Source organism: Pectinophora gossypiella, chromosome 6, assembly GCF_024362695.1.
Source record: "Pectinophora gossypiella chromosome 6, ilPecGoss1.1, whole genome shotgun sequence".
NCBI classification, from domain to species: Eukaryota; Metazoa; Arthropoda; class Insecta; order Lepidoptera; family Gelechiidae; genus Pectinophora; species Pectinophora gossypiella.
In genome coordinates, this window is record NC_065409.1 from 16,241,145 (window position 1) to 16,268,662 (window position 27,518).

The 27,518-nt window shown below is 39.1% G+C and overlaps 1 protein-coding gene and 1 non-coding gene across 2 annotated transcripts in view; one reads left to right on the top strand and one right to left on the bottom strand.

Moving 5' to 3' along the window:
• Positions 1-1,623: 1,623 nt before the first annotated feature.
• Positions 1,624-27,518, bottom strand: part of LOC126367796 (beta-1,3-glucosyltransferase) — a 44,908-nt gene continuing 19,013 nt past the window's right edge. Inside the window, exons 3-11 of the mRNA XM_050011543.1 lie at positions 9,424-9,533; positions 8,192-8,383; positions 7,263-7,411; positions 6,579-6,768; positions 6,122-6,257; positions 5,474-5,627; positions 4,527-4,636; positions 3,372-3,538; positions 1,624-2,891 (exon numbers count right to left, since the gene is read on the bottom strand). Of these exons, the coding sequence (XP_049867500.1) occupies positions 2,739-2,891; positions 3,372-3,538; positions 4,527-4,636; positions 5,474-5,627; positions 6,122-6,257; positions 6,579-6,768; positions 7,263-7,411; positions 8,192-8,383; positions 9,424-9,533 (1,361 nt within the window). The 3' untranslated portion in view covers positions 1,624-2,738. The remainder of the gene's footprint in view (positions 2,892-3,371; positions 3,539-4,526; positions 4,637-5,473; positions 5,628-6,121; positions 6,258-6,578; positions 6,769-7,262; positions 7,412-8,191; positions 8,384-9,423; positions 9,534-27,518) is intronic.
• On the top strand, positions 13,430-13,501 carry Trnav-cac (transfer RNA valine (anticodon CAC)). The gene has a single exon. It is a non-coding gene; the product is annotated as a tRNA-Val (tRNA).

Genomic DNA, 27,518 nt, shown 5'->3' on the forward strand with positions numbered 1-27,518 from the left:
TTTATTTACGTCGTGGCTCTGAAAAGGTTGATTAGAGGATTATAATTGAGAATAAAAGAAAGTTATTGCCCTCGAAATTAGATCTAAGCAAGAAAGAATATGTTATAAAATCAGACATAAACTAAAACACAAAAAGAAACAAAATAATATACAGGGTGTAAGTGCCATCCTTTTCTTTTAACGTGACTTATTGTAGGTCTGCCGCAGATGGCATTAACTACTTTCCCGGACAAATGGGGAGCGCTGAAGGCTCTCACCCGGTACAACGTTTCAGACAACAGCCTGAGGGTGCCCAGTTGGGCGCGAACCTTGGCTCAGGGCGTCGTCTGAGAGGAAAAATATTTGAAAGAATTAATCGACCCTAGTGGGTCGATAGCGATAAGCGCTGAATGAGGGTAATCGTCGACCACGCCGGGATAAGTGACATCGTAACGAAAACTTTGAGGGATGATTCATACCATGATTCTCAAGTGGATTTTTCCGTCGCAAAAATATGGAACTGAAAATAATTTTACAAAAAACTAAATTTTCATGAATTTTCCACTTGATATCAACTGTGGTCTGAATCGTTCCCCGCAGTACCCCTTACGGTGTCACTAACACATACGTACTTGTATGGCTGCCTGTACAGTCATGAGCAATATAATGTACCCACTTTAGGACTCTGTCGCACTAACATATTTGACATTTAGTGAGACTTACGGACGGACAAAAATGATAAAGGACAGCCGCCATCCGATGCATGGTGACATTTCGGTGCCTCAAAGGCTTAAAAGTCGTCACAGCTTCCTTAAAGAGGTGGCTCCATTGGATTCCGAACCTAGCCAAGCCCGCTTAAATCTTTGGCGGCGGAAGTGTTCTCCCACCCCTTTTATCGCGCCATCGGAGGGTCTTCCGCCTGGAAGTAATCTAGCGTGGCCCACATGGAAGTCTTTAAATAGGCTCCGGACACAGGTTGGCCGCTGCAAGGATAATCTCTGCAGGTGGGGATACCTGGTTGATGGTTGCGATGATTGCGAGTGTGGAGTATCACCACAAACTATGGCTCACCTTTTGTGCTGTCCTAAGTGCCCTAACACCTGCACTATTGAAGACCTGTACGAAGCCACTGACAATGCCGTAAGCGTGGCCAATTATTGGTCAGCAAAAATTTAGCTTCGATCACCATCGACTCGCAAAGAAGAAGAAGTGAGACTTACAGTTCAATTTGTTAAAAAAGTTAAAGTGACGTGGTACCAAAGTGTATACATATTAATTCTCGTGACCGTACGTACTTGTACGGGGTGTAAGTGACATCATAACGAATACTGAGGCGGATGATACAGCTCATTGAAAATAATTTAAAAAAAACATGAATTTTGGGACGGAAAATTCCAGGATCATGCTCTGAATCATTCCTCAGTCTTCGTTACGATGCCGCTAACAACCCTGTATATAAAAAATATTTGTGGTGATTTATTCAACATTTGATTCCAAAAGACGTATTAGTTTTAAAATCAAACACATTTTACAAAAATAGTAAAGATTTATTGCAATATAATTTAAATTTTACCTTAATTAATAATACACATCAATAACAAATGAATGCTAACAATATTAATCAATAAGTAAGTAAATGCATGATTTGATATTTATAACACAGAGAGCTTTCAACGAGAAAATATTTTTAATTTTAATTTTCGATTCTAATAATTATTAAATTAGTTCCATTAGTAAGTTAGGAATGTCATAAGGAACTTATAACAATAAAAATACCTACAAATAATAATCATAATAATACTTTTTAAGTTAGGCCGGTATCAGAGCAAATTAATAACTCTTAATTAGTGATGTACCGTTCCTGGGAATGTACCCTAAGTGGGAATTTCCTTGTTGTAAAAACATTTTTTTAAAAATTAGAATTTGTCAGAAAATAATTTTTAAGCTCGTATGAAGCTTACTTTATGTAAAAAAGCTTATTATAAGATTAATGATTGCTTAAATGATAAAAAATCTCGGTATTAAATTTGTTCCTCTAGTTACCGAAATGTGTACCTACATTGATTTACAAGATGTGTTGTTGTTGCTGTTTCTTGTCATTTCTTCGTCCATAACTCCTTGCGAAATGACGTATACTCAAAAATGTTAAATTGAACTTCAACAAGTTCATCTATGATAATTATTTTGAATAAATAATTCTGATTTCTGATTTAACAAGTCCTTACTGCATGCTTTTTAAAACTTGTTCTTTTTGAAATCTGATCGTATCTGCCTAAAGGCTAGGTAATAAAGCTGTTTTTACATAAATTTTGCTACTTTTTACTGTTCTCACTCTGGGAACATTCTCAGGACGGAAAATCATTGCTCTGAAACTAGTCAATTCAAATACATGTTCAGCCTCTGTAGCATGACGTCACCCTAGCACGCCAACAGCGCGAGTAAATGTCAAAACACGAGCTGTCAAATTTGACAGACGTGTTAAGTCTCTCGTTCACGCATCGACTTGCTCGCAACTTGAATATGAAAAGTGTGCCACAGAAATGATGTTAGAAACTGTCAATTTTCTCATTTCTTATGAAAAAAGGTGTCTGTTTGTTTTCCTTGGCTATTCTATAAGCAATATACAATAATACGATATTTTCCTTTGGAGTGCGACGTCTTGAAAAAATGGCGGATGTCCCAGTAGTCGCGTGTACCAAGGACCTTATTTGATCTCGCGTCGCAGTTACATAGCGTGCTAAGCCTACTGGCAACAATGTTTAAAGCTCGTCTCTCCGTCTCTGTCGGATGGCCAGGTCGTCGTGTTGGAACCAAGTGGCGTATACCTTCAGAGGGTCCGGCGAGGAGTGGCGGTGGAAGGATACAGGACGATCTCGCGCTAGCACCTCTCTGGGGTAGTCTTGTGGGCGGCCCTAGACAGAGAGGTAATCTAAGTCAATATAGTGTTACATTCAGAGCACAGAATAAGGAACGCATAGAACGGCAACTCTCCGCTCCCCACCAGCAGCTGAGCTAGGTACAGTCTAAATAGACTAAAATGAGACCCAGTAAATCTAGCTCGGCGCTGATACGAATTGGTGCAGGGTGGAGTGTCCTTTCTATACGTAGCACTATTCTTTATTCTATGCTATAAATTCAGCATTTCAAGACACGAGATTCACAGGTTCTAGTCCCATTTGAGTCTAGATTTTTTGATTTTTCCCTTTCAGAGTCGAAGTTCGCAAAATTTATCAAACAAAGTGTTGCAAGGGCACGCTAGGTATACGGACTTTGAAGTAAACAGGTTTTATTAGAGCTCTCAGGGCTCCCCATTTGTCCATCCAAACAGTGAATGCTATCAGAAGCAACTACATTAAGTCTCATAAAAAAAGACTAATGAAAAAGAAAAATACCTGATGAAACAACGGCAGGTGGGTGAGCGTGATGTTCTTCCGCCGCGCGCACTCCCCGAGCAGCATGTCGTCGGGCGCGGCGGCGTGTGCGCACGCGCACGTGGACAGCGCGGCCGCGGCGCCCACGCTGAGCGCCGCGCCGCCGCCCAGGGTTATGTAGTCGAAACCTGCGCAAATGAGTTGTTATATTTTGACAGGTTCGAAGTTCGTGAAACCTCGTGGCCTCTGGCAACCTTAATGGGAAATGTGAAGTTATGTATATTTTTTAACTTTGATGGGTTTGCTCTTGGCCCCAGACGTGCCCGAATGCATTGACAAGGCCTAAGATGGAGCGAGCTCGCCCAGAAAGTGCCTGTTCACACTGGTTTTGAAAGCACCCGGGATATGCATTCGGAAATACAGAAGACGGCAGAGAATTGCACTCCCTAGCAGTGCGCATAATGAAGGACGATGTGAAGTGCTTTGTGCGAATAGTTGGGATATCCACTAAATAGGGATGGAACCCGGCCGTACCTCGGGAAGTCAAAAGATAAAAGGGGGATGGTGGAATGAGTTAGTGTAGATCGCGGACACACTTCCATTTTACCGACTAAGACCCTCTAAATAACTGACTATTAACTTACCAAATCTCTCTTTCTGACAATTTATATCTAAATAGAGAAATGTTGGTTGCTGTTAGCATAAGCAGATGAAATTTAAACGCGTTCCTACCCGGAAGGGAATAGTTTGTATTTATTGGTAAGTTGTACTTATAGTTTGTCTAATCTTTCGATTTAAATTTTTACATTTTTCCTCACCTTATGGTTGTCTGGAAGAAATCGCTTTAAGCGATAAGGCCGTCATTTGCCATGTATCTAGTTAAGAGTCTATTATAATTATTTCTTTTTAATTTGGTGCAATAAAGTATATTTGTATCTTTGTGTTAAATGGTCTTTGTGTCTTGCAGCCCAACAGGAAAAATAAATTTTAATGTTGGGCGAGCGAAGGCCGCAAATTGATACAATAAAAAAAAAAAACAGAACTAACATTGCATTTCACCAAAATCATAATTTTGACACTTGACACTTCAATTTACTGACCATTTTTCACCCCTATTATACGTATAGGTATGAGAAATCAAACCCGTGACGATGTAAGTCATAAAGTTTTGTTTACCTTTAGCAGCAGTTTCCTTCTTCAAGTAGCCGTACCCATATCGCTCGCCCACCACAGTGAGGTCGGACCCGCCACGGTAGCAGCTCAGAACCTCACACAGCCTTTGAACCCTGCAATCATTATCTGGGGGGTTAAAATGGCCACATCGAAGCAATTCATCTAAGAAAGCAATATTGCTATTTGACATTCGTTTGCATTGCGCACTTACTTTTATATCCGCAAATGTCAAATGTCAAATTGCAATATTGCTTTCTTAGGTGAATTGCTTCGATGTGGCCATTTGAACCCCCCTGGTGATTATACCAATTCAGTATAAAATCCTCACACCTTCCAACAGGGTTGATAATTGATCTCACAACCCACAAGAGAAACATAGAAAATCAAACAGCTTTAAAGACTCATTTGCAACAATGTCAAGAACGGAAATTGCGCAGAGTTGAGAAAAGAGGAAGAATCAAGCACAGGCCTTTGCTCAGCTGTGGGATAAGATAACATAGTCAGGATGCCTAGGATATTTCAGGTTAAATAACCTGATTTTCCGAAAGAAAAGATGATTTCCTGCTTTGGAAGTCACGTTAAGCCATTGGTCCCGAACTACTAGCCCAAACGCCTCTACCAAGCCGCACTGGAGCAGCGTGGTGGAGTATGCTCTACACCACTTCCGGGTGATTGAATGGAGACCTGTGCCCAGTAGTGGGACGCCTGTCTATTAAAAGCGTGTTTCAGGTTCCAAGTAGTGTTGCTTATAAATAGACTGTGGATAGTTAAAATAAATAAATAGTATAGATATATCCTAACGACATTATAGATAATTTTCACGGTCAACTAATGATAATTCGGCAGCGCTATTCCTAAGTCCAGGGTACCTAATATTAAACTTTTAAGTATGGTGCTGGTAACAAGTATGGTAGTGTCAGAAATGTGTTAACAAGACCATTGCAACTTACCCAAGAATAGTGTCATCATCAGCTAGGAAGATCCACTTGATATGAGGTCTGGTCTTGGCAGCTTCTACAGCTAACTTCAGGATGGTGATAGTCTTGCTGCAATGCCCGGTCTTCGTGTTTGGTACTCCTGTGTCTACTGACGGAAGCGACGGGTCTAAAGAGAAGTAATGATAAGTAAGTGGAAGAATAGGTCCACACACCCAAACTCGAAATTATCTTTATTCCGTAGATACATAAATATATTTTTTGACGAACATCACACGAAATGCGTAATAATTAATCATCTGTCAATAACGTCCTGAAATGTAAACGTCCAGATAAACAGCCTCCGTGCTGGTCAAGGGTCCGATTCCCGATGGGGACACAGTGGAAAATCACTCTTTGAGACAGTCCTTTGTTTGGCTGAATCATGGGATTCACGGAAAAAGTACGACGATTCCGTGCGTGAGGCGGAGGACAGGAGTCCTAGTACGGCTTTGAAATAGACTACTCTGGGCGCCATCACACTCGCGTCAGACAGAGTACTGCGGGGCGGAAGGCAAGTGGTTAACCACTGCCCTATTTTTCCCTAAAAAGTAGCATGGAGAATGCTACACCGACAAGAGCGTGGCTCTTAAATTAGTGATGAAATAAACACAAGTCACTCACCAGCCTTGTCGCTATAGAACCTGAGGTTGGTGACGTATCTCCCCCACGTCTTCTTGACCACCCGCGCCCTGGTGGCGTGGAAGCCGCTCCAGGTCTTCACCGCGAACAGGATCGACTGCTCAGGAATTCCACTGCCCTGCCGATAATGCCTCGATTATAATATAACGGCCACTATGGTCGAGTGGTCAGTTCTTCTATCGTGTAGGTTGTGAGGTGGATGACACGCCTCATCAACTCTGGTGTCAGAGTTATTATTGAGTTGCCAAGCCACCTGTCAAACTAATGTAAATACTATATACTTAACTAAGGTAAATAGTTGTTTAACTATAGTTTCTAGATCTGGGCCTTGCGAGGTTAATCTACTTCTATCGTGTGGGTTGTAAGGTGGATTACCAACCTTATCAACGAGGTTAATATAAACCTAAAACACATGAAACAAAGCATAGCGGATACTCACACATATATCAAATTGGCGCGGGTAAGTGGCGCAGTTGTCAGCCGACACGATACAGAAGCTAAGGTCTGCGGCCAGTAGCGGACCAGGATTGTCTCCAGACCCATATACCAGCTTCGCCAGCTCAAACGACGGGTCTATCGAGAACTCCTCCTGGAGTTTTCTATCGCCGCTTTCTATTTGATAGAGGAGGCTAAAGCAAAAAAACGAGGTAAAGGTATTATGAAGTATAGCGCGTCTATTTTCTTAATGAATTCTTAAATAATTAAAAATTGAAAAAATATACACTAGAAATAATAAAAGTAAAATGGAATTAAATTACACAGTACAATTAAAAAAAAATGTCATCAAATGAAATGGCAACACTACTCGCTTGTGGTGCTGGGATAATTCAAATCTTCCGCAGTGTCAAGATGGAAAAAATGTGAAAATACCATACTTATATTATTGTAAAAAGAACTATGAAAATCTTTTTAACGAGACTAGAATTCATAAAATAAATCGTTTAATTTCATTCAATCAATCATATCATTTTTTTGCGCAAATATGGTACTTTACAGCATATTTGGCCATAACAAAGGCATTTTATTTTATTTAAAATAAAACCCATGCATTTTTCTTAGTGAACTAACAAGCCAAAAGAAGAAAGTAAAATTAAAATAGACAAAACACAATGCATTTATTCACTTCTCTATAAGTTGTAGTCTCATGGCGAACCCGCTGGCCAGGTTTGGGTACACGAAACCACCCTCCTCTTCCAAGTCCTCGTTGATGTAGAAGTGGTGGATAATTGTAGGTTCTTCATCACTTAGTGGGTAGCCTATCCACATTGTATCCTATACGTAAACAGTTTCAAAGAGTTAAAATAGCTCATATAAGCTCACGACTATCCCAATCGAGGTATTCAGAGGTACATCCACCGCGAGATGAACTGAGTACCCACACCTCACCGAGCTTTCTGTTAGACCAACGTGATCGGTGGTGAGTGGTGGCTGTGTCAGTGAGAACTGTACTTAACGGTAATTAAAAACTCATTGGCGTAAGTCCGGTAATGGGGTTCGCACCGACGGTCCCCGTTTGAGAAGCAAGCCTATACCACAGGACCACAGTGATTCCATAGGACCACATTGACTCCACAGGACCACAGTGACTCCAAGGGACCACAGTGAATCTACAGGACCACAGTGACTTCACAGGACCACAGTGACTCCACGGGACCACAGTGAGTTCACAGGACCTCAGTGACTCCACAGGACCACAGTGACTCCACGGGACCACAGTGACTCCACGGAACCACAGTGACTCCACGGGACCACAGTGACTCCAAGGGACCACAGTGAATCTACAGGACCACAGTGATTCCACAAGACCACAGTGACTCCACAGAACCACAGTGACTCCACAGAACCACAGTGACTCCACGGGACCACAGTGACTCCACAGGACCACAGTGACTTCACATGACCACAGTGACAGTGAGTGGTACAAGTATATATAACATAGCTACATAAACGGTCTATATATCCCACTGCTGGCCACAGGTCTCCACTCAATCAACCGGAGAGGAAAACAGGAATAAAAATAATTGAAAAAAATAGTTTTTCTTTTTAACTTACAGTCTGTTGATCTGCTGCATCCAGAGCCGCAATGAGCTTGTCACAGCGCAACGCAGTGTGTGGTTCCACAAACAACACCCACCGGACATCGCTACCTTTGTACCGTGTGACTAACGGCCTGAGCAGAGGGAGCACGGTCCACGCACCCGACACTGGGAAGTCTTCGTGGGTTAGGTGGACTCTTGGAGTAACCTGGGTACATGGAGTTGATATTACAAGACAATAAAAAACGCCCTATATCACACTCGGATTTCTCGCGCGCGGCATGTTTTCGGTTAGGACATTGCGGGCTGATCACCTGATAGGCCGAAAGTAAAATGATCCGTGCTTCGGAGGACACGTTAAGCGATCGGATACGGCAATTATTTACTTAAGTGTGTAGTCGTTACATGAGCCATATCAGGGGCCTTTGGCGGCTCAATAATGACCTTCACCAGCGTTGATGAGGTCGAACTGATCTCACAACCTACACGAGAGAAGAATACTAATGACGTAACATAAATGCTTAAAACCTTAGCCACTTTATAAATAAAAAATAAACCAGGGATGAACGTGGGTTTAAGTTTTTGACAGCGAAGCAAAATTGAATTCAATTATCATACAATTCGACTGAACTTTGCTTGGCTGTCAAATGATTAAACCCACGTTAATCCTTTTTTTTTATTTGTAAGGTAGATGTTTATGTATGTATGTATGTAACACCTACTATTTCAATATTGGTGCTAGCAATATGTATCGAAACAGCACCCGTCACACAACGATAAAATACTCGGCTTAACAGCATCAATCACTTCAAGCAAACTGATATGGCTTATTGCGCAGTCGCCCAGATTAATGGGGTGGTTACTACGCCGTAGGTGGTGCTACATCGTAGTATTGCTGCTACGGAATTGCTACGTCACTAACCAATACCATATAACTTTATTCACACACGAAAACAAAGATAGATAAAAATACAATAGACGACCTTATTGTTAAAGTAGCAATCTCTTCCAGACAACAATTAAACTGCAATAATCACTCCTCCAGGTTTTTAAATAGGTTTAATTTTATTTTGTTTACCGACAGACAATTCACGTCCATAGTCATTATCAGAGCAGGCAGAGTGGTAAATTCTCAGAAGAGAGACCACTGCAATACTTGACATTGCAGTTTTAAGATGGACTTTTTTCTGGTAGGTACCTTTTGAGTCTGCCCGCCCCTAAAGGGACTACGAGCGTGAATTAACTTACCCCTTCTATCTGTTGCACTTGATTCTCTATGTCTTGTCTGAGCCGTGCAGCGACGCTGGCGTGATACGCCTCACGTTGGCTTATTATCATAAACACTATATTTCTAGAATCTGAAACAATAACAAAAATAATTTAAATATTCTTTGAGAATAGAATAGAATAGTTTATTTGCCAGAAAACAGTACAATAAGATGTTGTTACAATTTTAACACCAGTGTTTTCAGCTTACACGTAAGCATGCATAGTCAAATTGTCGTTAATATACGTATAAATTGGTGCTAATTCCTGTAAACACCATCTAATTTTATTTTAAGTTATACCTGTCATTTTCTTATCCGCCGAAAAGGAAAGTGACGGGTAATCGACAAGCATAAAATTTATGGAACACACGTCAATTTTAAGCACAAATCTAAAACAACCGTCTAAAAATTTTACATTGGCCAATAACCCGATAGAATTAAGTTGACAGCACACGTCAAACGGTTTGCATACCAGAGATAGCTTTTTGATTCGCCCGGGTTATTCATTCATTTACTCATTCTTCCTAAAATTAAAAGCTGTCAATCATCCGTCCCTTTCCTTTTCGGCGGATAAGAAAATGACAGATATAACTTAAAGTAAAATTAGGAGGTGTCTGCAGGAATCGGGGCGTATTATACGTATAAATTAATAAACTTAAATAAAATTAAAAGTGGTCAGCCAGAATTTGAAATTTAAAAATTCATTTACACTATAGAAGCGATGTTGCAGTAACAATTTTGTCGAGTGTATTTTTAAAGAAGCTTCGCTCATTAACTTAAAATTATCAGGAAGTTTATTATACAGTACAATACACAAGTTAAAAATGTTCCTCCCGTAGATGTATTTATAAGCAGGAGGCTGGTACAGTAAGTCCATATTCTTTTTCCTTGGCTGCCTTTCTATCCCATCCCCTCGGGTTCTCCAATAGCCGGGGTTGGAAGCAACAAAAACTGAATTGTTTGTTTGGGTAGACAGATATGGTAGCCCTTAGAAAATTATGGATCTACCTACTCCACTCCAATTTCATCAGTCGTTCTGTGTTGAAATATCGCGCGGGAGTCTCATATCCTTTATAATAACGCAATAAGAACCCGGTCTCATTAAATGTCAAAAATGATAGTGCGACAGGGTTCTAAAGTGAGTACATAATATTGCTCACGAGTATACATGTACAAGATTTTTTTGTTATATATATTAAGTATATAAAGCGAAGATTGATGGTAGGGTTGGCAGAAGAAAACCTATAAGGACGTACAATCAAAGAGCAAAAGTGCAGTCACTGAGCCCAGCGAATTATTTGTAAACAGTGGTGAAATTATGAACCATTAGTTGTCATAACTAGAAAATGTATATTATTGTAGATGTTTTTGGTCTATTACAGAAACGACACGTAACCAGGAGGTCTTAAGTGCAACCAGTTAATTTATTACTTGGCAAGAAACTGATAGGACTTTTGCAGCTTATGGTACATTGACCAAATTGGAGATGTCCTTAGAAAATGTTCAGTACGATCTACTCTGAACCGGCGTGCGTGTATGAAACGATTGATGAATGTTTACCTATAGTTATACAATAAATGCATTTGATTTGATTTGATTTATTTTATGAAATGTCTTTTTCACAAAATTTCGACGGGACTGTACTATTGTTAGGCTAAAGATGGCTGAAACTTTCTAGAACGTTTTATATCCAGAGTCAAGGCAGACATTAAAAAAAATGTTTATTTACTTAAAAAAAAAAACGATTAAAAATGTATAAAAAAAACTATCTATAAATGATTGTAACACTAAGATGTGACTAGTTGTGAGTCTAGTTTAGGCATCAGCTGAAATTATTATTTTGTAACTTGCTTCTTACTAATTTTGTAACTTTAATTATTTTGTTAAATGGCTTTATGTGGAAATAAATTTTATTATTATGTTATGTTAAAAGTAGAATTTTACAGGGTAAGGCAAATAGGCGTGAGTTTATGTATGTATGTTAGGTATACGAGTATCGCATCTACCTTTCTAATACAGCCGACACCTTAAAACCGTTCACTTGTACATCGATCCTCAATGATTGATGATCGCTCACATCGTTTGTCATAATACCACCAATATTACCTCGCTTGTCGGGTTATGACGCGTGCCAGTAATTAGATACCAGGTAAACATGGTAATGATTAGAGATGCGCCGTGATTTAATCGAATATCGAATTTTATTCGGTTTGACGTATAGAACGGCAACTCTCCGCTCCCCACCTGCGTCTGAGGTAGGTTTACCTCGCCCCCTCGAACATAGTTTAGATTTTAATCGTCAAGGCAGCGCGTGGATCGGATGTTCGAATTTTGAAATTGAACGCCGATATTCTCCTTTTTCAGGTCGGAGCCCAATTTTTCGCGGAGGAATGGTGTGGGGGTTCGCTGCCGGGCTTGGCACATTTTGATATTCACCCTCATAATAGATTGTAGTACATGTTAAGGATCGATGGAGCTGCCATGTTTTAAAAACAAAAGTTCCTAAAAATAAAGAGAAAAAAAAAAACGCCGATATTCTTTCGTCTGATTCGAATATTGATTGAAAACTGCACAGTAATTGCCCGCGCTGGGTACGCCTGCGCGGCGCCTATAAATATTTACTTTTCATGGTGATTGTTCATCAAAACATGCTCATAATTTGCAATAAAATTGATCCTAGTCTAAGTGCTTAATGTAAAAATAATGTGAATGCAATTAATTAGTTATTTTTTAGTTCAGTGAAAAGGCCGCATCGAAGCAATTCATTTACATACATACATACAATACACACATAAACTCACGCATACTTCCTACCTGGGTAAGCAGAGACTATAGAATTCCATTTGCTTTATTTAAAACGCAATATTCCTTTTTGACATTTGTTGGCATTGCGCACTTACATTTATATGCGCAAATGTCAAATTGCAATTTTACTTTTTAGATGAATTTCGTTTTTTAACTCCTCAGAGGTCCATCTATCGGTTCACAGAGCTTTCTGTTAGACCGACGTCATCGCCTTCTGTAATCTCTATCTACTCATCGATATAAATTAATTATATTTTCTTTTTTAATAAAAAATAGGTTTGTAACTGACTGTGACCACAATCTTACGATGGTAAGAGAAGATGTGGCCTGAGGTAGAAGAAAATATTTTTCAAATCAGTTAATAAGTTTAACATACATACATAAACTCACGCCCGTAATCCCAAATGGGGTGGGCAGAGCCACAAGTAATCAAAGACAACTTGCAGCCACTGTTGATACGAAGTCCTAAGATGGATATGATGAACCTTATGGTGATAAGGGATCAGCCTATCGCCCATAACATTAGTCCATCATGTTAGAGGACGCAATCATTCTGTTGGTTTTTACGACATGCCCGGGAAGACAAGCAGCTGAACGTGTTCTATGTTTTTTATTTGCTCCCAGAACAGCATAGAAGCAAGTTTAAAACAAAGTCATATTGTTGATTTCTTTAAAAAAATCTTCATTTTCTTTCTATTCTCACTTGAAGAAAGTATATCGGATACCTACATGAGGCATCAGAACAGAATATTCCGTCGAATACGAATATTCGGTTTACGTGCCGAATACCGAATAATATACGAATATTCGGGGCATCTCTAGTAATGATGTTAGATATCCGATATGAGTGAGGGAATTATGTGAGGTGAGGTGATACATCGGCTGTATTGTTTGATAATGCAAAGTGGGTTTTGTAGTGACATGTGTGGAATTAGGTAGGGGAATATTATCTTATCATTATGTTTATAATGGCGTCCGTGGTCTAATGGTTGCGTTGGGGATATATTACATGAAACAAAAGAGAAATAAATTATTTACTATAAATTGTACACTTATTGCATGGGACTTAAATATAGTTAGATAGATAGAATCTTTATTTAGGTTTAAGATGTTACATAAATTTCTTAATATATATTAAATATTATTTAATTTCTTTTTTTTTCTTTTTTTTTTAGTTGACGGCCTCTGTGGTCCAGTGGTTGAGCGTTGGACTCACGATCCGGAGGCCCCGGGTTCGAATCCCGGTAGGGGCATATCACAAAAATCACTTTGTGATCCCTAGTTTGGTTAGGACATTACAGGCTGATCACCTGATTGTCCGAAAGTAAGATGATCCGTGCTTGGGAAGGCACGTTAAGCCGTTGGTCCCGGTTACTATTTACTGATGTAAGTGAGTAATCGTTACATGAGCCATGTCAGGGGCCTTTGGCGGCTCAATTATAACCCTGACACCAGGGTTGATGAGGTTGGTATTCTACCTCACGACCCGCACGATAAGAAGAGTTGACGAGGAGTAGGTGTATAATGCTAAACGCATCGCGTACTCCTACACACAGCTACACAGCGAGCGATGTCATGTTTCGACCCCAACTGGGCACCCTCAGGCCTGTAGTCTTAAACGTTGTACCAGGTGAGAGCCTTCAGCGCTCCCCATATGTCCGGCCAAGTAGTTAATGCCATCTGTGGCAAATCTACAATAAGTCCCGTCAAAAAAGAGCGATGTCATGAATGAACGAGTATGAATGAGTTATATTATTAAATAATATTATTAAATAAGGACGCCACACACACTAACAACACAAAAACATCAGAATTACACAAAATGTCAAAAAAAAATAACAAAAATCATCATCTCCTAAGCGTTATCCCGCTTTCACAGTCCGCTTACCTAACCTGATTTGACAGGTCCGGTTTTTTACAGAAGCAACTGCCTGTCTGACCTTCCAAACCCCCGAAGGGAAAACCATCCCAATACAGGTTAGGTCACTCGCATACCTCTGAAACCCATTTGAAACACGAACGAGGGACTTATCAGGCCACGTTCCTCAAAAACAATATAGATGGCGCTGTAAAGATTTTCCTTCGGTTAACCTTCTAATTTGATGGATAACAGATATACAGGGTGTTAGTGACATCGTAACGAAAACTTTGAGGGGTGGTTCAGGCCATGATTCTGAGTTGAAATCAAGTAGAAATTTCCGTCGCAAAAGTATGGATTGGAAAATAATTAAAAAGAAAAGAAAAATTTTAAGAATAAGCAAAAAGGCCGCCTATTGTGCTTATGTTTTATTCGTATGTTCATGTCCTTTATATATGTTGTTGTGCAATAAAGTATTATTGATTGATTGATTGATTGAAATTTTCATGAATTTTTTGACACGAAATTCCACTTGATATCAACTCAGAATCATGGTCTGAACCATCCCCCTCAGTATTCGTTACGGTGTCACTAACACCCATACCTACTTATATGGCTACCGTATGTACTTGTACGGGGTGTAAGTGTCATCGTAACGAATACTGAGAGGGATGATTCATCTGATTATTCTGAGTTAATATCAAGTGGAATTTTCCATCGCTAAAGTATAGAATTGAAAATAATTTAAAAAAACTAAAAAAAAAACATAAATTTTGCGACGGAAAATTCCACTTGATTTTAACTCAGAATCATGGTCTGAATCAACCCCCTCAGTACTCGTTACGATGTCACTAACACCCAGTATATTTTATCTTTGTTTTTGGGTATAAATGATGACTCTTTTTATTACACCCAGACACAATTACATCTTCCACCCATTATTATTCTGATCCAAATAAAGAGAAGCAATATAGGTAGCAACATAATCTATACTAATCTATACTAATATTATAAAGCTGAAGAGTTTGTTTGTTTGTTTGTTTGTTTGAACGCGCTAATCTCCGAAACTACTGGTGCGATTTGAATAATTCTTTTTTTGTTGGATAGTCCATTTATCGAGGAAGGCTATAGGCTAAATAACATTACGCTATGACCAATAGGAGCAAAGACAGAGCGGTAAATGTGTAAAAAACGGGGAAAATTATTCATTTTTGAAGGCTTTCTTTGCGTGCGCTGCGAAAACGGTTCAAGATACACAAAAAATATGTATGAAAGAATTATTCCTCTATACATGATCTAAAAAAAAGTCCGCGACGGCATATGTCTATCTTTTAAGGTTTAGTCACAATGACCGTTTTTATGGTACCAAATTTGGTCGAAATAATTTGTTTAAGTTGTATCAACATAATAATATTAATCTTTATTCAAATATAAATATAAATATGTTGTTGGTTAAGAGTACTTCATCTATACTTATAATAAATCTGTAGAGAGGTCAATTCTGTACATTAAATATTTTTTCAAAATAACTATCAGGGGGTGATAAGTGGTCGATACTGATGCCAAAAATGCAATCAGTAAAATTTTTGTCTGTCTGTCTGTCTGTCTGTCTGTATGTTCCTTATAGAAACAAAAACTACTGGACGGATTTTAATGAAACTTGGTACAATTATTCTTCACACTCCTGGACAGGTTATAGTATACTTTTCATCACGCTACAATCAATAGGAGCAGAGTAGTGAAGGGAAATCCTTTTGTATGAAAAATCTAAACCGCTCAAGTTAGACGTTTGAAATTTGGCATGCAGGTACCTTAGATACCGTAGAGGTGCACTAAGAAAGGAATTCCCGAAATTCCTACGGGAACGGGAATTAGCGGGAAAATCCTTTTGTATGAAAAATCTAAACCGCTCAAGTTAGACGTTTGAAATTTAGCATGCAGGTACCTTAGATACCTTAGAGGTGCACTAAGAAAGGAATTCCCGAAATTCCTACGGGAACGGGAATTAGCGGGAAAATCCTTTTGTATGAAAAATATAAACCACTCAAGTTAGACGTTTGAAATTTGGCATGCAGGTACCTTAGATACCGTAGAGGTACACTAAGAAAGGAATTCCCGAAATTCCCACGGGAACGGGAATTAGCGGGAAAATCCTTTTGTATGAAAAATCTAAACCACTCAAGTTAGACGTTTGAAATTTGGCATGCAGGTACCATAGGTACCGTAGAGGTGCACTAAGAAAGGAATTCCCGAAATTCCCACGAGAACGGGAATTAGCGGGAAAATCCTTTTGTATGAAAAATCTAAACCACTCAAGTTAGACGTTTGAAATTTGTCATGCAGGTACCTTAGATACCGTAGAGATGTACTAAGAAAGGAATTCCCGAAATTCCCATGGGAACGGCAATTAGCGGGAAAATCCTATTGTTTGAAAAATCTAAACCACTCAAGTTAGACGTTTGAAATTTGGCATGTAGGTATCATAGGTACCGTAGAGGTGCACTAAGAAAGAAATTCCCAAAATTCTCACGGGAACGGGAATTAACGGGAAAATCCTTTTGTATGAAAAATCTAAACCATTCAAGTTAGATGTTTGAAATTTGGCTCGCAGGTACCTTAGATACCGTAGAGGTGTACTAAGAAAGGAATTCCCGAAATTCCTACGGGAACGGGAATTAGCGGGAAAATCCTTTTGTATGAAAAATCTAAACCATTCAAGTTAGACGTTTGAAATTTGTCATGCAGGTACCTTAAATACCGTAGAGGTACACTAAGAAAGGAATTCCCGAAATTCCCACGGGAACGGGAATTAGCGGGAAAATCCTTTTGTATGAAAAATCTAAACCACTCAAGTTAGACGTTTGAAATTTGGCATGCAGGTACCATAGGTACCGTAGAGGTGCACTAAGAAAGGAATTCCCGAAATTCCCACGAGAACGGGAATTAGCGGGAAAATCCTTTTGTATGAAAAATCTAAACCACTCAAGTTAGACGTTTGAAATTTGGCATGCAGGTACCATAGGTACCGTAGAGGTGCACTAAGAAAGGAATTCCCGAAATTCCCACGGGAACGGGAATTAGCGGGAAAATCCTTTTGTATGAAAAATCTAAACCACTCAAGTTAGACGTTTGAAATTTGGCATGCAGGTACTTTAGTAAACTTAAAGCTTAGTTGCAACAGGATATTACAAAATTCCCACGGGAACGGTAGTTAGCGGGAAAAACATTTGTATGAAAAAATCAAATCTAAATAAAAGGAGAAACTGACTGACTCAGGGACTGACATATCAACGCATAGCCTGAACGGCTAAACGTAGGCATTTGAAATTTGGAAGGGACATAGCTTAGGTACCGTAGAGGTGCACTAAGAAAGGAATTCCCGGAATTCCCACGGAAACGGAAATTTGCGGGAAAATCCTTTTGTATGAAAAATCTAAACCGCTTAAGTTAGACGCTTGAAATTTGGCATGCAGGTACCTTAGTTAACTTAAAGCTTAGTTGCAACAGGATATTGCAAAATTCCCACGGAAACGGGAGTAAGCGGGAAAAAAACATTTGTATGAAAAAATCGAAACCGCGTAAGATAGATGTTTTCAATTCAATTCAATTAAATTATTTATTGCATTCCATGTAGTACAATGGGGTGTTACATAGGCATAGGAACTAAAACATGGACCCTGTAGGGCACAGCAACGTTGAAGGGAAGAGAGGAAGTGTGTATTAAAATTAAAACTCAATGAACAATCAATTAAAAAAAAATCAATTCAATCAATTGATTCAATCTAGCATGCATGCATACCTTAGTAAATATAAAGTTTATTTTTGGCTGTATTTTGAAAAATGGAAGTTATTGGGAAAAAAAAATTATGAAAAAATCTAAACTGCATAAGTATGCACTCCCACACACACAAAGATCTCTCTCTTATATAACACGCCACGCGGACGAAGTCGCGGGCAAAAGCTAGTTCTCTATATAATGTGATCGGGCCTTAAGCCATCACGCGGGCCCAGTGCGGATTGATGGTTATTAACGACTGCTAATGCAGCCGGGACCAACGGCTTAACGTGCTTTCCGAAGCACGGAGGAGCTCGAGATGATTTTTTTTTCCAAATATCAAGCAACAATTGTTTTTAGATATGCTTGCTGGTAATTATGACGTTTAACAAACAAAACATCGTGAGTAAACCTACATTCCCGATAAATGCATTTTCGGAGGTATATATGACCTAACCTGTATTGGGCTGGTTTTCCCTTCGCGGGTTAGAAGGTCAGACAGACAGACAGTGTTATATAACATTGTATTATTGAATAATTACGTACCCATGTAATGAGAAAATAAGTAATTATCACGTTAAATCTCGACAGCGGCATCTGTATATATTTTAGGGGAACGCAGCCTGGAAAGTCCCCATTCACTTTTTTCCCAAGCCATCAGACAATCAAAGAAAATGAGGCACTTTCCAGGCCAGGTTCCCCAAAAAAAAAAAACAGATGGCGGAAAACAAATTAAAAAATCATTATTATTATTTTTATTTATTATTTAGTTCTACTTACTTACTTGACTTTCAATCCTTATTATGTCATGATATTCTATACATAATTGTTGTATGTTCGTATACTACATTTTACTGTTTCTAGCATGTGAAACAAATTAAAATTATAAAACACTCTAACTCGACGGTTATCGAAAAGATTGGATAGAGCTCGCACAGAACCGGGATACTTGGAAAGATATGGGGGAGGCCTTTGCTCACCACGCGCGGGCGCCGGGCGGCGTGGTATGCGTAACGCATTTCCCAACGCAAAAAAAGGCCTTTGCTCAGCAGTGGGATCATACACGCTAATAATAATAATAATAAAACACTGTAACTGCTCGTCTCACAAAACATCTACCCACTGTACTCTGAGTCACGACTTGATAACGATTTGAATTTGGTTTAGGTCCTTGTCGGGATTCGAAGCCACTACCACGGCTCACGTTACGCCACGTTAGTGCTCTGATGCCACTCGTATTCTTTAGTGACCTAAGCAAGTAATCAAGGTGAGAAGAACGTTCCAATTTACGCAACAAATGGGATCACTTACTGGGGAACTAATTGCTCCAATTCTGTTTAGAAAACTTTACTATTTGTTAAGGATTTATTAGATCTTGTTTATTCAGCTTGTAGATCCATATACAACTCCACATTTTAATAAGAAATTCAACTGCATACTCGTATTACAGTACTTTTATTTTATTTATTTGGATTATCAAACAGTGAACACAATACATTATAATCATGAATTTTGCGATGGAAAATTCCACTTGATATCAACTCAGAATCATGGCATGAATCATCATCCCTCAAAGTTTTCGTTACGATGTGACTAACACCCTGTATATAATTTGGGGAGATGATCGTTTACATTTTCAGCCAATACAATACATCATCATCATCATCAATTTAAGAGCCACGCTCTTGTCGGTGCAGCATTTCTGTAAAATACTCTCCATGCTACTTTTTTAGGGAAAAATAGGGCAGTGGTTTCCCTAGGGGTGGTTTATACAATACATACGTGACACTATTTAAGCACTATGAAAATCGTAATTAATATTATAATACGTATAGTATCATAATGCGTAATTGCGAAAAACTTGTGTTAAATCTCAGAAATTCAGATGGTGTGAAGAACGTTAAACAGTTGTTTTTTGAACAGACTCGACTGGCAAATATATCAATAGAGTGAGTATTATATGAATGTACAAGTCTATACATTGGAGATCGCTTGCCAGCATTGGTGCGGCACTTTGTTGTAGCAAACAGTTGATGCATACGAGTACTACACTCTTAAGTCGTGGTAGCCCAGTTGGAAGTACGCTAGACTCTCACTGTAAAGTCGCAGGTTCGAAACCAACACGCGCCTGAACCAAAGATTTTAATATTTCATGTTATAAACATGAATTCGAAAATCTTTTCCGCGAATCTTTTCAGTTAATTTCCGCGACGAAGTAAAACAACATAACATAGCATCACGCCTGTATCCTCAAAGGGGTAGGCAGATGTGTATAATAGTACATCCACTCCACAGTTTAAGTCGCATGTAATAGGGGGCGAGCCTATTGCCATAAGTAATATCGATTATGTATGATCCAAACATGAAGGAAAATATCGTGAGGAAACCCACATTACCGATAAATGTGTAGCGGACCCAACTAGTTGGCCACCTAGTTCCGCTCACATGCAACAGATGGCGCCACGTTCTTCAAGCGGTCGTGAAACGCGGTATCGAAGTTTTCACGGCAAGACGCAAATATACAACTTCCAACACAACACTGTTGGATCGTCGATCCCTAGTCACACTACCAACTTGTGGCTAGCGGGGTACTATGCTCAGTTCGGTACCCCGAAAACATCCTTTGGCGGCAGCACACCCTCGCCGCCAAAAATGGGTTTCGGAGGTACGTGACCTAACCTGTAACTGGGCTAGTTTTCCCTTCGGGTTGGAAGGTCAGACAGGCAGTCTCCTCTGTAAAAGACCAGACCTGTCCAGAAAATGCCCAATACTGGTTACGTCACATATCACATATAACGTGGGTTTCCTCACGAAGTTTTCCTCCACCGCTGTGTGTCAAACGTGAATTCGAAAACAAATTCGAAAATTTATTTTAAGCCTGTGCTGGATTCGAATCTGCGACCTCAAAGTGAGCAAGCGTTCTACCAACTGGGCTATCACGGCCCGGACCCACCTATCTACCTTTTAGAGGAACATAAATATTCACCAATTCACGGAAGGCTAAGGGATAAAATTCTTTCTAAATCGACAAAGTGAAGTTGCAACTTATAAATAATGCAAGAGTTGGAGTGTTCGGAACTCTGACGATGAGATTTATGGGTCACAAGTTCGATTAGATCATGTACTCGTTAAACTTTATACTTCCCAATTTAAATATACAGATTAGCAAAGGTATTTTTTACCCGACTGCGCCGTAGCAAAAAGAAGGGTTATGTGTTTGCCGTCATGTATGTATCTAAACTACCTGTCAGATATACATGTATAAACTCACGCCCGTAATCCCTAATGGGGTGGGCAGAGCCACAAGTAATCAAAGACAACTTGCAACCACTGTTGATACGTAAGCTGGATATGAGAAACCTTATGGTGATCTATCGCCCATAACATTAACCTACTACCTGTCAGAATTAAATACAGACATATATTCATACATACATAGCGGTCATACACATAACCCTCCTTGCTTTGCTTCGCCGCAGTCGGGTAAAATAGGTATATTCCTCAGAAGTTCTTCCGAATGGTGATGTTTAGAAGATAGCCGTGATCGTATGCTAATCTGTCCTGAGAGTTTTACCACGGCATACGACCACGGATATCTTCTAAACATCAATCGGAAGAATTTGAGAGTAGTAACTATTTTATTGTTTCATACCTTTTAGAGCGTCCTTTATTCACAGTCGCGTTTTAGTTTTTAAACGCAAGACAGCGTTTAGACATAGAATAAGCAATAATACTACGTGTAGAACGGCATCTCCCCGCTCCCTACCGGCTGAGCTAGGTTTACCTCACCCCCGCTCCGTCTTACTTTAGTCTTCAATATGTATGGAAGTGTCCGGTGTGTGATTTAGACGAATAGAGAATCGAAATGTCAAAACAAAAACGAAAGTTATAGTTACCAATAAAAACTCTTTACATAAGCCAATGAGGGAATTTCCAATCGACGTTTCCCAAATGGCTTTGTTCACTTTTAACGTGATAATTACCTATTTTCTCATTTCTGGGGTACTTACATAATTATTCAAAAAAGATGCTAAAGCAAATATAAAACTAATTGTGGCTTGATATTTGGATCACATTATGTATAGAATGATGTTGCTACCTACGTTGCTTCTCTTTATTTTTATCAGAATAATAATGGATGGAAGTTGTAATTGTACCTTGGTGTAATAAAAAGGTTCATCATTTATACCCAAAAACAAAGATACATATGTCTGTTATCTATGAAATTAGAAGTTTAATAGAAGAAAAACTTGCCTAAACTTGCATAGCTTGCCTGTACTATCTGTTTTCTTTGTATGTTTCTTGTGTCTGTTTTATTGTGTACAAATAAATAAATAAAAACGTATTTACTCATTATAGATACATATCGTAATTGTTTAGGTAAGTAGATAAGATTCACCCACTTTATCCATTTCACGTATCCCCATTAAAAAATATACTTAGTTTACTTTTCATTCCAATGTTCCAACAAAAACATCATTTATTATTTCAATGTACGTGTCCGAATCCTTGAAGTCTTTAAATATTCTGGTCACAGTACTAATTACTAGAGATGGGGCAGGTAACCGGTTTCGATCTGGTACCATGCGAATCCGGCACTTTTTAAGGATTCGGCCGGGTACCCGATAATGCGCCGGCTACCCTAAAATGAAATCTACATACCCGGTGGCCGGGTACCCGGCATTAGTAGGATCCGGTACATCACTACGTATTATCAACCTGCCCACACACCGCACTTATTAAAGATTCATATTTATATCCTTCTGAGCACTTGCTGAGTAGAGATAGTGGTCTAGTTCTTTCAAGGCACGGTTTTTCAGAAGGTTCCGCTCCGTATTACTTACTTAATGCATGCCGGGTAATTTTGCCGGATAGTCGGGTACCCGGTAAAAATAGGACCCGGTGCATCACTACTAATTACTACTTACCAATGTTATAATTTCATCATAACTAAAATTTGTTGACCATTTTGTCCATTATAAGTTTCTCTACAAAATTGTTCGAACTAAATCGAAGCTAAATCGGTATAATAAGCACTTGTGTCAGCAAAGATATAATTATTTTCACTGTCTTAGAAGTTATAACAGAAATAGACATCTTAAAGGTGGTACCTCATTCGATTGTAATGTAACAATCCAAATATACAGCACCTTTAACAACGTTAGAAAGAAGCAGCTACATTGTATGAGAATGTCAAATTTTCCTTCAAATCTGTCTGTCTTGCAATCTTTGAGGGCTAATTACTTAGTTTTATGCCCGTATTAAGGGTACTTTTTTTGGATGTTTCTAAAAGCCTATTAAATGGAACAGTTTTTAGAAATAATTTCAGGGTCCATGACAATCTCATGTGTTTATTATTCTTCGGCGAAGTTTTAACAACTGTAACAATTTTAGTCGAATTCTCACTTTGACTTCCGATAACTTTTTTTTTATCTTTGATTTGACTTTGATTTATTTTTGATTCAGCGGTACACAGCCTTAGGCATAGTTGTGAAGTAAAATAAAATAATTATTAAGAAAGGGATAGCGACAAAATGATTATTTCTGAAGTAAGGTAGAAAATCTAGAAAAAGGTACAAAATGGGTCATATCTCCTAAACCGTAAATAATTGCTGAACATACATGGGGGTGTTTCTGGTAGCTAATGAGCCCCTCTATCTAATTTTTCATTTTGAACCTGAACTTCTGGGCCACCCTGTATACGTATATATAATAGGTAGATAAAGTGTTATTTACATTACAGACGGCGGTGAGTTACTGCCTTAAGAATTCGTTTCCAGGTATTGAAGTAAAATGGTAATTAAAATCTATTCTCATGGGCTATCACCATTCATTCGTATTATAATTATTCAGCAAATTGCTCATTTCAAAATGTGTTTTCCATATCTATTTGCGTATTTTAATTACCATTTTACTTCAATACCTGGAAACGAATTCTTAAGGCAGTAACTCACCGCCGTCTGTAATGTAAATAACACATTATATTTGAACATTTAATCTTCTTCTATCGTGTGGGTTGTGAGGTAGAGTACCAGCCTCATCAACCCTTGTGACAGGGTTACTACTGAGTCGTCGAAGGCCCCTGACATGGCTCTTGTAACGTCTACTTACTTACATCAGTACGTAGTAACCGGGACCAACGGCTTAACGTGCCTTCCGAAGCACGGATCATCTTACTTTCGGACAATCTGGTGATCAGCCAGTAATGTCCTAACCAAATTAAGGACCACAAAGTAATCTTTGTGATATGTCCCCACCGGGAATCGAACTCGGGACCTCCTGATCGTGAGCCCAACGCTCAACCACTGGACCACGGAGGACCACGGAGGCAGCACTTAACATAGTACAAGAGTATTTTATTATAAATAATCCCGCCTAAAAAACGCTTCCAATGCCGACGCCGTGTGTAGACAGCTTTAGCAATAAGTCCGCCGCCAGTCGTAAAGCATTCGAATGTGATTTTAATGTGTCGCACCTCAGGTGATCGCTCTGCATTATTCATGTCCAAAGTTCGAATCCCGGCTGGTTTTGATTTGCGCGTTCATTCGATTGGAGAAACGTTTGCTTATGCCAATTGGAATTTCGTGGTTATGGCTTCAATTGATGAACTAAAAGATGGATTAAAATAACGATTGATAGAAAGAACTGAGCAGCCACGACTCCAATGACCAACGGTTGACCAAAATTCAAATAAAAAAAAATAAAAAAAATATTTATTCTTAAAAATTGGCTTACATAGTTAGCGCTTATTGAACGTCAAAAATTAAATTAACGTATTATGTAACTAGCTGTAAAACTACTACCACATCGGAAGCTGTATCGCTGAGGGGAAGACGCGGCCAGAAAACCTACCATCACAGGACTATGACTGTGAAGTCGCAGTTTTGAATCCTAATCCTGTCATAATCGTATGCAACTTGGCTAAGGCCATATATTAGGAAACTTATATTTGGTCCTCTGTTCGGCTCTGTTCTCCTGATATAAGAACGCGTACAGTGAAATCTATGTACAGATAAATCACAGTGCGACTTGAAACAGTTGGAACCGTGCACTCCCGGAGGATGTTAGAAATCTGTGCGCAGCCAGAATTATTGATGGCCCTCTCAGCCCTCTGAACTCCGAAACGTGGCACTCAGATCCGCCTGAATCACTCAGGATTTTAGGATTACAATTCAGCATTGTATTGTCTGTTTACAGTGCATAACATAACATAAACAACCTATGCACGACCCAATGCTGGGCACAGGTGTCTCCTCAATCATCTAGAGGGGGTATTGCGCATACTCCACCACGCTGCTGGGTACGCGGGTTGGTAGAACCATTTTAGGGCTAGTATCCGCGACCACGGATTTTCGGACGACTTCCGTAGTGCAGTAGTCGGGCGATCCATATCACAAAAAATACTTTGTAATTCTTAGTTTGATTAGGACATTACAAGCTGATCATCCGATTACCCGAAAGTAAAATGAGCCGATAATTTCGATGGAGGTTATCAACCAATGACGTTAATAGGTTAAGTTACATGTAAAAGTGGTTTTTGTCTGTTGGCAAACCTAATAAAATAAATAAATAAATAAATAAATAACATCGTTACATACAGTCTTATCCATCTAAGTATTTCAATACCAAGCGTCTGTAAGTTGGGTTTTGATCAGCTCTGGAGGGCTAAAAGGGCCACATCGAAGCAATTCATCTAAAAAAGCTATAATGAACTAAGTGTAAGGATATTTTTTTTATATATTTATGTCCGCCAGCATTATATTTTTTTAAATTATCTGTATAATTGTATTTGAATAATTTAGTTATCTACCTAAACGATTACGTTGTCTTACACTGCAAATGTTGTGTGCACCTATAATTGGCTTATGTAACAGTGTAATTCCTGATGTAACTTTTGTTTTATTTAATGTTTTATTATGTAAGCTGTTGGATGGCTTTTTTATAAATAAATAAATATTGTAATTTGACACTTGCGCATATGAAAGTACGGGTAGTATTAATAAACTAATCTCAGCTGAGACTGCCCTCAACACCATGCTCAAGTCCCTGTTTTTATATGAAAACTGTCACATTGACACGATCTTGAGAGCAGTCTCGAAGCTGAGGTTAGTTTATTAATACCGCTAAGTGCGCAATGCGCACAAATGTCAAATACCATTATTGCTTTTTTTTAATAACCCTTTTCTTTCTTAGTATAACCGATAGGAATTTCGGGTATTTAGAGGCGATTTTATCTGTCTATTTGCCATAAAAACGAATAGAACAAAAGCCTCGGCGGTTCTTTTATTAATCGATTCCCAGCGGAGGCAGTACCACCTGGTGTGACGAATCAGAATTATTGATGCTTCCACTCTGAACGCTATTTGCACCTTCGCAGGTCAGGTCCCAGTTGTATGCACTAGTGTTTGGCTTTCTTTCTGTATCTATCTATAGTATCTAGTGAGAATGAATATGAATCGCTTTGCCAAAGTAAAAAGCTTAAGACGAAGCTATAAGTTGGTTCACGTAAGTGGTAAAACTACTTTGTTTAAAAACAACATTTATGCCATGGCTCCGAACCTATATAATAATCTGCCTGATGGCCTACTTAGAATTAGCAATAACGTGAAATTTAAAAAACAGTTATTTAATTTATTAGTCGACAAAGCATACTATAAAACATCTAAATATTTGTCAATTTTCAAATAAGACGACGACACTGAATTTAGTATAATATGGGTATTTAACAGCCTCCGTGGTCTAGCGGTTAGAGCGTTAGGCTCAAGATCTGGAGGTCCGGGTTCGATTCCCGATGGGGACATTGTCGAAATCACTTTGTGAGACTGTCCTTTGTTTGGTAAGGGCTTTTCAGGCTTGAATCACCTGATTGTCCGAAAAAGTAAGATGATTCCGTGCTTCGGAAGGCACGTTAAGCCGTTGGTCCCGGCTATTAGCCGTAAAACACCTCCACCAACCCGCATTGGAGCAGCGTGGTGGAGTATGCTCCATACCCCCTCCGGTTGATTGAGGGGAGGCCTGTGCCCAGCAGTGGGACGTATATAGGCAGTTTATGTATGTATATGGGTATTTAAGTTATAGTATTCGTAACGGTAATGTGTAATTGGTTGGTGTTTGTTGTTAATTTTATTGACATTGTGCCAGCACATATTGGAATGTATTCACTCAATGCATGAACTCTTCAGATATTTGTATGCCAGTCTCATGGCAGTGCATACTGATACATGTTTAATGTTATGTAATGTTTAATAAGATCTTCTTGACGTATGTACACAAATAAATTATTTTGTATTTGTATTTATATTGTATTTGTATCTAACTATAGTAAACTCATCATCTCCCTAGCGTTATCCCTTTTTCACAGAGTCCGCTTACCTAACCCACACCCCGGACACTTCACACAAACAACCTCGTTTTACACAGACACCACACATTAACGTTATTGTACACGCGCATCTATGTGTGTCTAAACTATGTCCGAGGGGGGTGAGGTAAACCTAGCTCATGTGCTGGTGGGGAGCGGAGAGTTGCCGTTCTTATGAGGTGTTATTCCTTATTCTATGCCTAACCTGATGATAGGTTCGGTTGTTTACCGGCGCGACTGCCTGCCTGACCTTCCAACTCGCGAAGAAAATCCCAG